The sequence below is a fragment of the Antrostomus carolinensis genome, unplaced genomic scaffold (genome assembly GCF_000700745.2).
Source record: "Antrostomus carolinensis isolate BGI_N321 unplaced genomic scaffold, ASM70074v2 scaffold30013, whole genome shotgun sequence".
NCBI lineage: Eukaryota > Metazoa > Chordata > Aves > Caprimulgiformes > Caprimulgidae > Antrostomus > Antrostomus carolinensis.
Genome location: NW_010303672.1, coordinates 1996 through 15070, shown reverse-complemented (window position 1 = coordinate 15070; position 13075 = coordinate 1996). Strand labels below are relative to the sequence as shown.

At 45.4% G+C, this 13075-nt stretch overlaps 1 protein-coding gene across 1 annotated transcript; it reads left to right on the top strand.

Annotated features, from left to right (window-relative positions):
* Nucleotides 1-391: 391 nt before the first annotated feature.
* On the top strand, nt 392-9537 carry LOC104522026 (F-box only protein 21-like; the record flags this gene model as incomplete). The annotated part of the gene is made up of 5 exons (XM_010164196.1): nt 392-568; nt 1553-1685; nt 4282-4472; nt 5494-5651; nt 9221-9537. Coding segments are annotated over 5 exons (838 nt in total), but the record flags the coding sequence as incomplete, so codon positions are not given.
* Nucleotides 9538-13075: the final 3538 nt, after the last annotated feature.

The window sequence follows — 13075 nt, the reverse complement described above, 5'->3', positions numbered from 1 at the left end:
ATATATATATATATCCCCATATATATATACCATCTATATATACCCCTTTTGGCCCTAGGCTTCAGATGCTGTATGCGTGGGCATGCGTGTTACACTTACCAGTGAGTGTCATAATCTAGTAATACATATATCAAACCTGAAAATATCTGAAGGAAAGAGCTGGTGTGATGGAGTGAGAAGTCCCCTTAGTTTCTGTTTTTTCCCATATGTTTATCTGAAGAAGCAGCTAGGAGGAGAGAAAGGGTACCAGGAATTCTCTTTTTAGGAGGGAGCTGAGGTATGAGTGACACTTGTTTTACAGACAAGAGTGCTGAAGGAAGGACAGAAATAGATGATCCTGCTTTACCACGAGACCCATCATCACAATTTAGTTTCTTTGTTGTTTGATTAGAAGCACAGATATTTTTGACTACACCTACATTGACGCCTTTGGGAAGGGTAAGCAGCTGACGGTGAAGGAGTGCGAGTACCTTATTGGCCACCACGTGACAGAGGAGTTCTATGGAGTCGTGACTTCAAAAGAGGTCTTGCAGCGTATGGTGGGAAATCTCTTAAACCTTGGCAAGCGGTGAGTTGAGGATCATCTGTCCTGTGAGGCCTGTGGAAAAAAGGGCCCAGAGTGTGCTCTCTGTGTATCCAATGCTGCTTCTTCACAGTATTTGAGTGAGGGCTTTAAAAAGATGTCAGTCACCCCAGGGATCTGACATCTTCTGATTTTCAGGGGATCTTGAAAATTCTGTATGTCACGTTGCATTGTCTAGTTGCTTTTAATCACCTGCAGCGGTGTTGTGTAGAAAGAAGAATATTTAGTAGAATCATAGAATGGTTTGGATTGGAAGGGATCTTAAAGATCATCTAGTTCCAATCCCCCTGTCATCAGCAGGGACATCTTCCACTAGATCAGGTTGTTCAAAGCCTCATCCAGCCTGGCCTTGAACACTTCCAGGGAGGGGGCATCCACAACTTCCTTGGGCAACCTAGTAAAACTAGTTCCCCTCAAGAAAATTGACAGATAATTTTTTTTCTTTGTGAAAAGCTGATAGGGACTGTCCACCGTTCCCTTAAGAGCAGAGATCTTTGTTATGATCAGGTAAGCATAAGCCATATGCTCAAAAGAGAAGTTTTAAAGGTACTGTTGGCTTGTAGAAAATCTGCTTTTATTTTCAAATGCCCCTGATAAATCACATTCCCAAGTAGCCATAGACAGAAATCAGAGTGAAAGGATTGCTTTAGGTGTAATTAAACTAGGAGAACAAAAGCAGATTTCAAAAGGAAATGGCTTGGGAGAGTGAATCCTCTACGTAGGATTATTTGACCAAGTAGAATGCCCATGAAGTGGGAGGGTAGAGTCCAGTCATCAGTCGTGTAATGTTCTTCCTTCTGAGCAGGCTGTGGGATGTGATGAGTGACAGACAGTCCTGGAGTCACTCTTATTGAATGAACGTGTCTGTACTTGTAGCATCATTTTTGTTGACTGTCCCTGTACATCAGAGTACTGGGGATAGGAGCTGAAGAGCTAGCCTTACCACTGAGTTTCTTTTTTTACTGGCAGAGAAAGCACTGATCAGTCTTACCAGCTCTTGAGAGACTCATTGGATCTATACCTGGCCATGTATCCAGACAACGTGCAGCATCTAATGCTTCAGGCTAGATTATACTTCCACCTGGGAATCTGGCCAGAAAAGGTACCTCACCACTCAGTTGTATGTTTTCTGATAGGCTAAGCAATATTAACACTGGTCTATTGATTTTTGGACTACGTCAGCTTGCATTACAGTCTGCCACAAGTTGTTTCTGTAATAAATGCAATTGAACGAGTTATCACATTACAGAGAATCAATATCTCCTGTATGAAGCAGGGAAAAGAGGATGATTCTTGCTCACTTGCCCTAGGGGAGGCTTGTGAGCAGCCTCAAGTCTGAGTCATAACTTAAGATTTACTGCCCAAGTCTGACAGTTTATCTTGCAACCAATACTGTGGACTTCAAGCTGTAAGTTATAAGAGCTTTCTGTTTAGTTTATACCTAGATTATGGTAGTGGTGGTAAAACTCTTGCTGGACTCCTGTAAAAGGAAAAATTACCTTATCAGAAAACATGTAGGAAATTATCTTTTATAAACATGATCAAAGCTGTTCTCTGAAACCTTCGCCACAACAATCAGTGACTCTTGTGAAAAAGCAACTTAAAATAGAACCACAAGGACAGGAATATTACCACCTTTAGCCCAGCAGCTTGAGTCTTGCCATCTGATGAACGTGGGAAAGAAGGTGCAGAGACCCACAAGTTGTGAGAAGTTATCATCCATGTCTTTCACTGAATTTGGGGAAGCCACAGGGAGGAAGTAGGTAAAACTCAAAAAGGTGTTATTTCTTTACTGTGTCACTACAACAAGGAGGTGTTCCTTAGTCAAAGCTTCCTGTACTTCTTTAGTGAAGTTCACACACTGGGGCAATGCCTGTGCCATTTCCAAATGGCAGGTTCAGGTGAGGGGGCAGAAGTATTGGCTGGACAGCTGAGCAGAAAGCAAAGCTCTTCCCACAAAATTAACCCAAGCTGGAGAAACTTTTGAAGAACAAACTGTGCTAAGCTTGCTATTTTTTTTCATATAGCAACAAGTTTTAAAGTCACCATGTTAAAAACAGCTCAGACTAAGCAATTGTGTACAGGGGGGGGACACACTGAGCTGAAATGGCAGCTGTGCATAAATAGGAGACAACCAAGTGAAACATTGAAAGATCTTCCTTCTCCTTTCTGACACTCAGCAACGTGCTGGTAAAGTACCAGGGTTTTACATACTTGCATTTTGCTGCCTCTTAGAATGAATAATCCAACCCCATTGCTGAGTTTTACATGTAGTTTCTCTGCACTGTGTTGCCAGATGCAATGAAAATGTACAAATTTGGACTTTATTGCGTCCTCATACGCATCTAGTCGTTCCAGGCTATCAAGTAGGATTATAGCTAGCCAGAGAGAATGCTCTGTGTCTGGCAGAACAGAAGATATTAATAGAGGTCTGCCAGACTGATGGAAAGTGGTACAAAAATCTTAAAAGTCAAGTGGAGCTATCCAGAATGTTGTCCTAAATGTTTGTAAATAACGTTAAATGAAATTGCCAAGAATCTCTGGCAGCTGTGGTCACTGTGCTAGGCTTTCCCCTTTCTGGAGGATTTTTCAGGATTTTCACATTCTTTTTTAAGATGCCAACCAGAGAATTAAAGTGACCAAGAAGCCTGAGTTGTGTTTCTTCTTCTCATACATAATTACTCACCTGCTCTTTTTCTGAATTTATTTTCTTCACCTCTTGGCTGATGTTTATACTCAATAGCTTGAAATTTCTATTCCTCTTCTGCTGCTGCTCTGAACTTAAAGTGACCAAAATTTCCAGTGTGTGATCAAGGAGACAATCCTTTTGTCAAGTGCTAAAGCGTGTCAGATTTTGGGACTGTGGCAGCACTTGAGGTATTTGATGTTGGGACAAATGTATCTGTCTTTTCCCAACCTCTTTAGAAAACAGTTTTGTTGGGAGCAAGGGGAAGAGAAAAGAAAAAGAGAGAGTAAAACCTGCATTGCCTGCCTTTAAAAAAACTTGGCAGCAGGTGATCTGATAGCGTGCCAGGGGGTGTTGGTAGGCTGGTATTCTGGATCTACAGGGTTTGCTGCTTCAAGAACACTTTTAAAGTTAGAGGTCTTTAGTCATCCTGACACAAGCAGGTTCTGTCTCTTGTTCACTGTTTCATGATGTAGCATCACAGAGGTTATTTGCGTTTCCTTCTCTGCTGCTCTGGTTTTCCTCTTCCAGACTCCGACAGACGTGCTGAGGAACTCTTAAACTAAAGTATTTGTTCTCAAGTACAGCAGAAGTCATCTGGAATCACTTCACAGCAGCAGTTAGGGAGACTAGCACATTTCAGAAACCTTGAAATGGTCCCATCTATGCCCTGTGGTCGCAAAATGTGACGCAACTAGCTTGTATGACTTAGTTTGAAGGAGTTATTGTGCTCAACAGTGCCCTTCCTTGGAAGTAGGGAGCTTTACATTTACAAATAGAAAAGGAGAAGACTGTTTGCAATGTCTGCAGGCTAAGCAAGTGTGAAGAACTCCTTGGGAGTGTGTAGCTAGAGTGCAAAGGTTCTCAGTCCTGAGTGGAAAACTCATATGGTGGACCTCTAAGCCTGAGCACTTAGACCCAGCTAACTTGAGCAATGTATCTATATGTATCTGTCAGTGTTGGACTGCTGTAGAAGTGTGTTCTGAATCTGTTTTTGGTTTGGTTGCTGAAGGTTCTGGACATCTTACAGCATATTCAGGCTTTGGACCCATCCCAGCATGGGGCTGTTGGGTACTTAGTTCAACACACCCTGGAGCATATTGAGCGTCGGAAAGAGGAGGTGGGACCTGAAGTGAAGCACCGTTCAGATGAGAAGCACAAGGAGGTCTGCTTTTCCATCGGGCTGATTATGAAACACAAGAGGTGAGCTCTTCAAAGGCTTCCCTGCATTAGCAGTCTGCACTGTAACAAGGAGTGCAGAAGTGTTTGTTCTGACAGTAATGAGATGTGGTTTCTATCTGCCAAGGAGGTACTTGGCATGGAAAATGCCAGGCACGTGCCTCTGTGCCATGTACCTCGTAGGAAAATGGGAGCAGCTCTGTCTGTCCTTTGAGAGAGCAAGTGCGTTCACTGCTGTTTGCTTGCAGAGAGAAGTTTGTGAGGTGACTTGTCTGAGTCATCATATACCACACAGGTAAAATTGCCGCAGCCCAGAGCTCTCAAAAAAAAAAAACCCCATCAGTAATCAGTTAATGAGAGACTGTGGAACAGATTTGATTTCAAAAGAGACTGTAAGATTCCAAAGACAGCTTATGGATCTTTCCCTGTGCTATTATTACCCTCTCTTCCTGCATTGCACAGAGGCTTTGTGTTCCTGTCTGTGCTGTTCTGCCAGAGTGACATGCCAGCACTGTGTTTCTTCAGCCTCTCCTCTGACTCAACAAGACATCTGGAGCATATTTTAAGGGTATCAGCAGTGACAGTTATAATCCCTCAGGATTAATCATGTAAATATTCAGAAAATAATGATGCCTTTGTTTCTGGGAGTTCAGTATTGGGAATACTGTGTCTGTGTGATGGACACAGGAGTAACTGCACAACACAGTAGGATGACTTGATTCCCTGTTTATTTCCTGTTCTCCCAGTTGCTTACTTCTAGTCTCTTTCCCATTCTCTTTTCTTGCTCACATTTGGTTTTCCTTTGTCCTCAACTGTTTGTTCCTGTCTGTTTATCCAGTCACTCCTACTCATTTCCCCCCACCTCAAAATACACACACAATCTTTTTGAATTTATTTTTTTTTTCCCCTCTTGTTCCTCTCCTCCTTGTGCCAACTCACAGGAGGTCCCTATCCTGTTGTGCTATATTAATCTGGAGGAAAAAGAGCTCTCTCTGGAGTTTTTACAGTCTTTTGCAGTCTTTGGTGTGTGATTTTTTTTCAATAGATATGGCTATAACTGCGTGATTTATGGCTGGGATCCCGCCTGCATGATGGGGCACGAATGGATCCGGAATATGAACGTCCACAGCCTTCCACATGGCCCCCACCAGCCTTTCTACAATGTGCTAGTGGAAGATGGCTCTTGCAGATATGCTGCTCAAGGTGAGCAGGAGTCTCCTGTGTTTGCTATCTGTTTAGAAGTACATTGGGAGAAAGGGATGCTTGAGTGATTAACTCTTTTAAGTATGAAACATGAACTGTTAATTAAAGTTGAGGTAGGAAGGACAATGATCTTGAATCATGGCCTGCTTTGTTTCCTTTCCATGAAATCAGTGCTGCTAGGAGTGAACATTAAGGACCACTCTTGCCCAAGAAGTGTGTTTTGGACGTGTGATTGGTTTTATGGTATAAACAATGATTGAAAGAAGTAATTCAACTTTTGCTGAATTCTGAAGTTCTGTCAGCAGCTCTTGCTCTCTGAAATTACAGCTGTGCTTTGGCCAGGACCTCAAAATAGGATCTAGTGAGGGAGCACGCAGGCTTTGCTTCTCAGGGCCTGGTTCTGAGCAGCTGTCATCAAGAGCCTGTGTGTGCCAAGATCCCAGAGAACACAGGTAACGTGGCTTTTAGTGCCACCTCGAATAAAAATGGGACAAAAATGAATGTCTCTTTACAAGTGCAAAGTGGTGTAGAAATCTTTGTCACTCATGCTTTACAAGACATACCAGAAGAAAAGAAATATTTCTCTGATGGTCAGGATATGAGGTTAGGATACAGGACAAAGTGTCAGACTGAGGTTCAAAAGAAGAAAACCAGATCTGTAACTCTGTACCTTGTAAACAGTGTGTTTCTTTGCCTCGTGTTTGTTCTTCTCCCTGTGATACGGAGACATCCCATCCATCTGGCAGGGCAGCTGCACAGCTTGATTTTATTTTGCTAAGAGAAGATGAGGAAGCTGCTGGAGAGGAAATTGTGAACAAAATACAGTTCAGCTCTTTCACGAGGGAATGCTCCTTGGCATGTCCTGGTGCCATACATGTGAGCAGCAGGTGGTTTTACAGGAGGGGACACTCCTACCTTTGTAGGTTTAAAATGCAGCTGTGTTTCACCGTCCTAAGAGTTAATTTATGTTCATTAGTCCAAAAAGATGAAGTGGGGACTGGAAATATTGCAGCTCAGCCTTGTGGCTTATATTAGGCAGTACTTGGCCTCTCAGAGTCTTAAAAAAACAAGGATTCTTGTGTGCTGTGGGTTGGTATTAAAATATGCATCTCAGTGAAAACTAATCAGATAATTGTGCTTCTGGGGCTGAGTCATCTCTTACATCTTTTGTCTTATTGTTTATAAACAAGTATAATGTTGGCTGGTTCCAGAACACGGTGTATTTTAGCCAAAATGTAGGTTGATATTGTTGTCTCTGTGGCATCCAAATGTTTTGATATTGTGAGGGAAAACTGAAGGGTTTGTCCTTGCTTGCTGAAATCTTGCTTCATTACTATTGAGTATCCCCTCTAAAATACATCCTCAGATCATTTGGGAAGGGACTACTCTAATTTACTGACCTGACTTTGGGGAGGGGATGTTTGTTTTTTACTGAAAGAATCTTAAACAAATCTGCATGTAGAATTTTAAGGCCAGGCTGGATGAGGCTTTGAGCAACCTGGTCTAGTGGAAGGTGTCCCTGCTGCTGGCAGGGGGGTTGGAACTGGATGAGCTTTAAGGTCCCTTCCAATCCAAACCATTCTATGATTCTATGATTTTATCTAATAAGCTCGGAAATAACACCAAGCTTCATACAGGTACTTGTACCTCAGTTTGAGTCCTTCCTGTTAATTTGCAGGTTGAGCTGTAGCTAATTCCAGAACACCTGTTTCATCCAGCGAGTTTGGTATCTACTTGTCTGCTCTTGTCTTTCTTTTGTTTGCTTTGTAGCAGCTCAGACCAGATATCTGTGGTTCAAAACTGCTAGTCAGCATGTTTCTCAGGCTCCCCACCTAGTGCTGAACTCGCTTCTCTCGGTCTCTTCCCCCCCTGCCAGTTTCTGTTTCGTCACTGTGCTTTTCCCTTTGCTTCTGCAGAGCGTTTGGGAGTGTAAATTGTTTTCTGCAGTGGTGCAATGTACAAAAAAAGGTACTTTGCAAGCCTGTAGGACTGCACCAGCCTGCTGAGGTGTAGAAAGCCCTTTTGCTTTTGGCTACCCATGCTGACATACAGCAGCTTCAAAGAGTCTGTGTGGATTAATATGACTTCAGTGTGAGCTCTGTAGTGAACTGAAGAGTTTTAGAGACAGATGAATTACTCCTGAATGACGTTCTCTGCATCTCATGTTATTCCCACCCTGCCTTGCAGATAAGTCAAGAATTTGGGACTTAGGCAGCTTTGGTTTCTACCTATATATCTGGCACTGTGCTGGGGAAAAAAATGACATCATTTGGGGACTGCTGCAGGGCACCTACGCATGGGATTGACTGCTGGGCTGCCCCCCCCCTCACAGTGCTTTATATAAATACTGCAGGAGCAAAGGGGCCTGCAGCTCGGGTCACTTTGCATTTTAATGCCAGTGCCTCTGTGTTGTTGAAGTGTTGTGCTTAATCAGGTTATAATTTAGTACACAGGAGGAAATGGGGTGCACTGGGAAAGGATCAATGTGCTCTTCTTGGGGACTTTCTCTTTAATGTGGGAAGTTTGGATTTAGAAGAGTTGTATGACTTAGTTTGAAGGAGTTACTGTACTCAGCAGTGCCCTTCCTCGGAAGGAGGGAGCTTTACATTTACAAATAGAAAAGGAGAAGAGTGTTTGCAATGTCTGCAGGCTTAGCAAGTGTAAGATGTGCCTTCAAACCAGGCTGGTGACTTGATGTGATTGAAGCACAGGCTGGTGACTTGAAGCAGGAAAGCACTCGGCTCCTCTACCAGAACAACCTTGTGCAGTTGGCCTCATCTTGGAGCGTGTGAGAAGGATTCCTCCTGGAACTTCATCTCCCATGGGACTGGAGGGATTGGCACTCAGTGCCACAGCTTCTCCCTGTGCTTACAACCAAGAGCTGTGACCAACAGGGTGGGAGCAGGTCAGCATCCTGCTGCTCTAACATGATGTTAGACAATGTGGTCTCAGGCATAAAATAGTTCTCATGCCACTAGGAGATGGGGTCAGCATCACTTAGGAGATGAATCCCAGAATTGCTTGGGTTGGAAAAGCCCTTTAAGCTCATTGAGTCCAACCACGAACCCAACACTGACAAGTCCCCTATGACTAACCCATGTCCCTCAGCACTGTGTCTACACGACTCTTCAATCCCTCCAGGGATGGGGACTCCACCACTGCCCTGGGCAACCCCTTCCAATGCCTCAGAACCCTTTCAGCAAAGAAATTCTTCCTCACATCCCATCTCAACTGCCCTGGGCACAACTTGAGGCCATTTCTTCTCATCCTGTCCCTTGTTCCTTGGTTGAACAGACCCACCCCCACCTCTCTCCACCCTCCTTTCAGGGAGTTGGAGAGAGCAAGGTCTCCTCTGAGCCTCATTTTCAGTGAGATGAGGCTCTGTGAGCAGTCATACTGACATACTCAGTGCATATTTTCCTGGATTAGGGTTGGTTTTGTATTGGTTTTTTTTCTTTATAGCATCAGGAGGTGTTTCTAGAGACAGAAACAAGACTTGAGAGGGACTCAGCATTTATTGCCTTGTAGCCATTTCACGTGATGGTAACTGATTCTTTCCTTCCTAACAGAGAACCTGGAATATAACACTGAGCCTCGGGAGATCCCTCACCCTGACATTGGCCGCTATTTTTCAGAGTTTACCGGCGTTCACTACATAGCAAATACTGAGCTAGAAATTCGGTACCCGGAGGATTTGGAGCTGACACGTGCCACAGTTCAGAAGATCTACAGTTCAGGCAAGGAGTGAGTGCAGAAGGCGTCGTGGGGACAGAAGCAGCTGGAGTGTAGCTTTACCTTCTTTGCAAAACTTGCGTGGAAGGCAAGTTTGGTGACAATCCTTTGGCTTTAATGCATTGAAAACTGCATTGAACTTTGTAACTGGTGCTAGAGCATCTTTCTGTTGCCTGCCTGCCCATTCTGGCCCAAAGGCACAGGGGAGACATTGGTAGTTGAGGCCAAGCATAAGGATCTTGCAGGGACAGTCGTGCTAGGAGCTGCGTTGTCCTTTGGAAGGATCTGTGGATACTACTTGTTCTGTGATTGTCTTGCCTAGAAGGTCAACGCAGTTTTTGCTGTGGAATATGGAAGAACAACCTCTTCCAGAGAAGGAAGTTTCTTGTCCTTGCAGTGTTGTGGGTATTTTGTTTGGTGGGGGTTTTTTTGTTATTTTTTTTATGTGTATCTCATGCAGGTGATAGTTTTTTAAAGTCTGTTATGTTTCACTGTTGTCTTCTCCAGTCTGAATTTTTGATCAGTTTTTGCTTCACCTCTATAGTCTGGTCCTTCACTGAGCTACTGTTCCAATTCTGAGTATCCTTATGGGCCTGGGAAAGAGCCCCAGCAACAAAACCAGAAGCAGGTAGGCTTCAAGGGATGGCAAGCACAGTGGTGGCACTGAGGTCCAGTTGGCCACCTTGCTGATGATACAGACTCTCCTAATGCAGAAGATGAGCATCTCGCCCTTTTTCATGCCTGCTACACACACCCAGTCCATGTTCTTACCTTGTTTTTTGGTCTGCTCATCGTGTATATCCAAGGCAGGATCTGCAGCACAGCTGTGAGTGCTTCTAGGATGATTTTGAACCTCGTGGCACTGTTTCATGGAAGCCTTGAGATCGGTGCCAGAATGACTTTGATGTACAAGGAGCTTCCTCTCCCTGCCGTCTCCAGTCTACAGGTATTTATGCAATACAGTGGGATTGGGACTGGAAACCAGCCAACCCTGGAGTCAGCCAAAATGTGTGTGAAAGAGAAATGTTAATTCCTGCAGCTTGAGGCCTTCTTCCTTTTTGCCAAAAGAGAATGGATTTTGCAGGAGCACATACTCTGCTGCCCAGAAGGGCAAAGCTTTACCAGCTCAAGGCATGTGAATTTCAACGTGACTCAAAGGCCCAGACAAAACCACTGCAGAAGGGGTTTTCCTCTGGGTTGAGGTATTATGGGGTGCTGTGCCACAGTGTTTGTGCATACAGAGTCTGCATATCTTCGTGGTTTCTGAAGCAACGTCCATAGACTCGTGTCTCCTGTCACTCTCCAGTTGCAATACAGTAGTTATAGCAGAGATGAGAATTAGGTTCTGTGCCCTGTAGAGTTAGGTGGATGCTCTTAGTCTATTATAGCACTTCAGGTATCTCCACGTGAAATCCCACAGCCCTCCTCTTAAAAGAATGCTTGACCTGCATGCCATCCTATTGAAATACTGAGCACTGGTCTAATATGAGAAATAAATACTGAAAGCCCATCACTTTTGCCAGCGGAGTGGTGGTGGTGGTGGTCTGCAAGTATCTTGCTTTAGGTTTAGATGAGATATTAGGAAGAAATTCTTTCTTGTGAGGGTGGTGAGCCAGTGTCCCAGGTTGGCCAGAGAAGCTGTGGCTGCTCCTCCCTGGAAGTGTTGAAGGCCAGGTTGGATGAGGCTTTGAGCAACCTGGTCTAGTGGAAGGTGTCCCTGCTGCTGGCAGGGGGGTTGGGACTGGATGAGCTTTAAGGTCCCTTCCAACCCAAACCAGTCTGGGATTCTGTGATTCTATGCTTTAGGAAGAACAGCCCCATGTGGTTAGTGCTGAGGAACGGTGAAGGTGCTGTACTCCAAGTGGAAATATTATCTTTGAAGAAGTCTGTGCTGAAATAAATTCAGAGGGAGGGAAGGAGGAAGGGACTGAAGATCTTCTGCAGAAGCAGAATGCATCCTACTGAAAACAGAGCAGGGAAATCATTAGGCAAAATCTTAAAATCCATCTCTTGTTTTTGAAGGTTGGTGTAGACCCCAACCCTTTTTTGAGGATTGAAAGCAGATCCCAAAAGATTCCTGGCAGGGATGCAAGGTTGAGAATGGGACTGTGGAGTCACAAGGCTGATGCTGGTAGCTGAGAACAGACATGCAGGAGCAGGGCTTGGGTTCCCCATTCCCAGCCTCAGCTTCACTGGCTCTGCAACAGCTTAGATATCAGTGGTGCTTTGTGCTCCCCTCTGCCAAACAAGCAGTCTGGTCACACCTCACCCCTCTTGAGTGCACCAGGAGAATTGCCACATGCTGAGCTCGTAGGAGTCCTTGGCAAAAGGTGCTACCTGAATGCCACATAGAATTGTGCCATAAAAAACCCACAGGAGTCAACAGAAAGCTGCCCAGAGTTTCTCTGAAAACTGGTGCTGGACAATGCAAATCTAAACCACTTGAAAACACACTGTGTACCTTGAGATGGAGACCCCAGAGTAGCTGGCAGAGCCCATTATACCCATTATATCCTGAGGTCCCTTCCTGGGGTCACCCTATGTTTATACTCTGAAAAGAGTCTGGGCAAGGAGAAGGCGTGAGAGCTGCTCTTCACAGGGTTCACCCACACTTCCTCCACCCACAGACCCTTAACCATTTCCGGTTTTGTGGGGTGTAAAAGGGGAAGCTTTCTGCTGGAAAGGAGCTCTGTGGAAAAGGACCTGGGAGTGCTGGTGGGCAGCAGATGGCCATGAGCCAGCAGTGTGCCCTGTGGCCAGTAAGCCAACAGTGTCCTGGGGGGCATTAAAAAGAGTGTGGCCAGCAGGTCGAGGGAGGTTCTCCTCCCCCTCTACTCTGCCCTGGTGAGGCCACATCTGGAGTGTTGTGTCCAGTTCTGGGCTCCTCAGTTCCAGAGGGACAGGGATCTTCTGGAGAGAGTCCAGCAGAGGCCACAAAGATGATGAGGGGCCTGGAGCATCTCCCGTGTGAGGAGAGGCTGAGAGAGCTGGGACTGTTCACCTGGAGAAGAGCAGAGCCAGAGCCCTGGGACAGGCTGCCCAGAGAGGGTGTGGAGGCTCCATCTCTGGAGATGTTCAAACCCACCTGGACACTTTCCTGGGGTAGGGAACCTGCTTTGGCAGGGGGGTTGGACTGGATGATCTCCTCAGGTCCCTTCCAACCCCACCACTCTGGGATTCTGTTACTGTGCAGTAGGGACAGATGTACTGCAAGTGACTTATGTACACAAGGCAGCCCAGCCAGCCCTGTAACTACAACCTTCCATCCCTTCAGGAAGGATTTTGCAGAGAAGCTGTCCTCAGGCAGGTCTGCCTATCTGCCTTGGTGCACAGACCGTGTTGGTGTGTGGTTATGAGGGTGTTTTTGTCATCCAGGAGCACTGCACATCATCAGCACAGGGTCCAGGTCTGATTTTGGAACTTCAGACAAAACCAAAGGCAAGAGTGTGTAAAGGCTCTTTGGCCATGAGGAAAAGGTTCTTGAGGCAGAGGGTGGTGGAGCACTGGAACAGGCTCCCCAGGGAGGTGCTCATGGCACCAAACCTGACAAGATTCCAGCAGCCAAGGGTGCCCAGGACAACCCAGGGTGCCCAGGAGAGCATGTGACATGGACATGCTCCTTCCCTCCTTCCATCATCTGCTGCTGCTGCCTCGGGGTAGGCTGTGTTGCATGTTACAGGTTGAATCTTTGC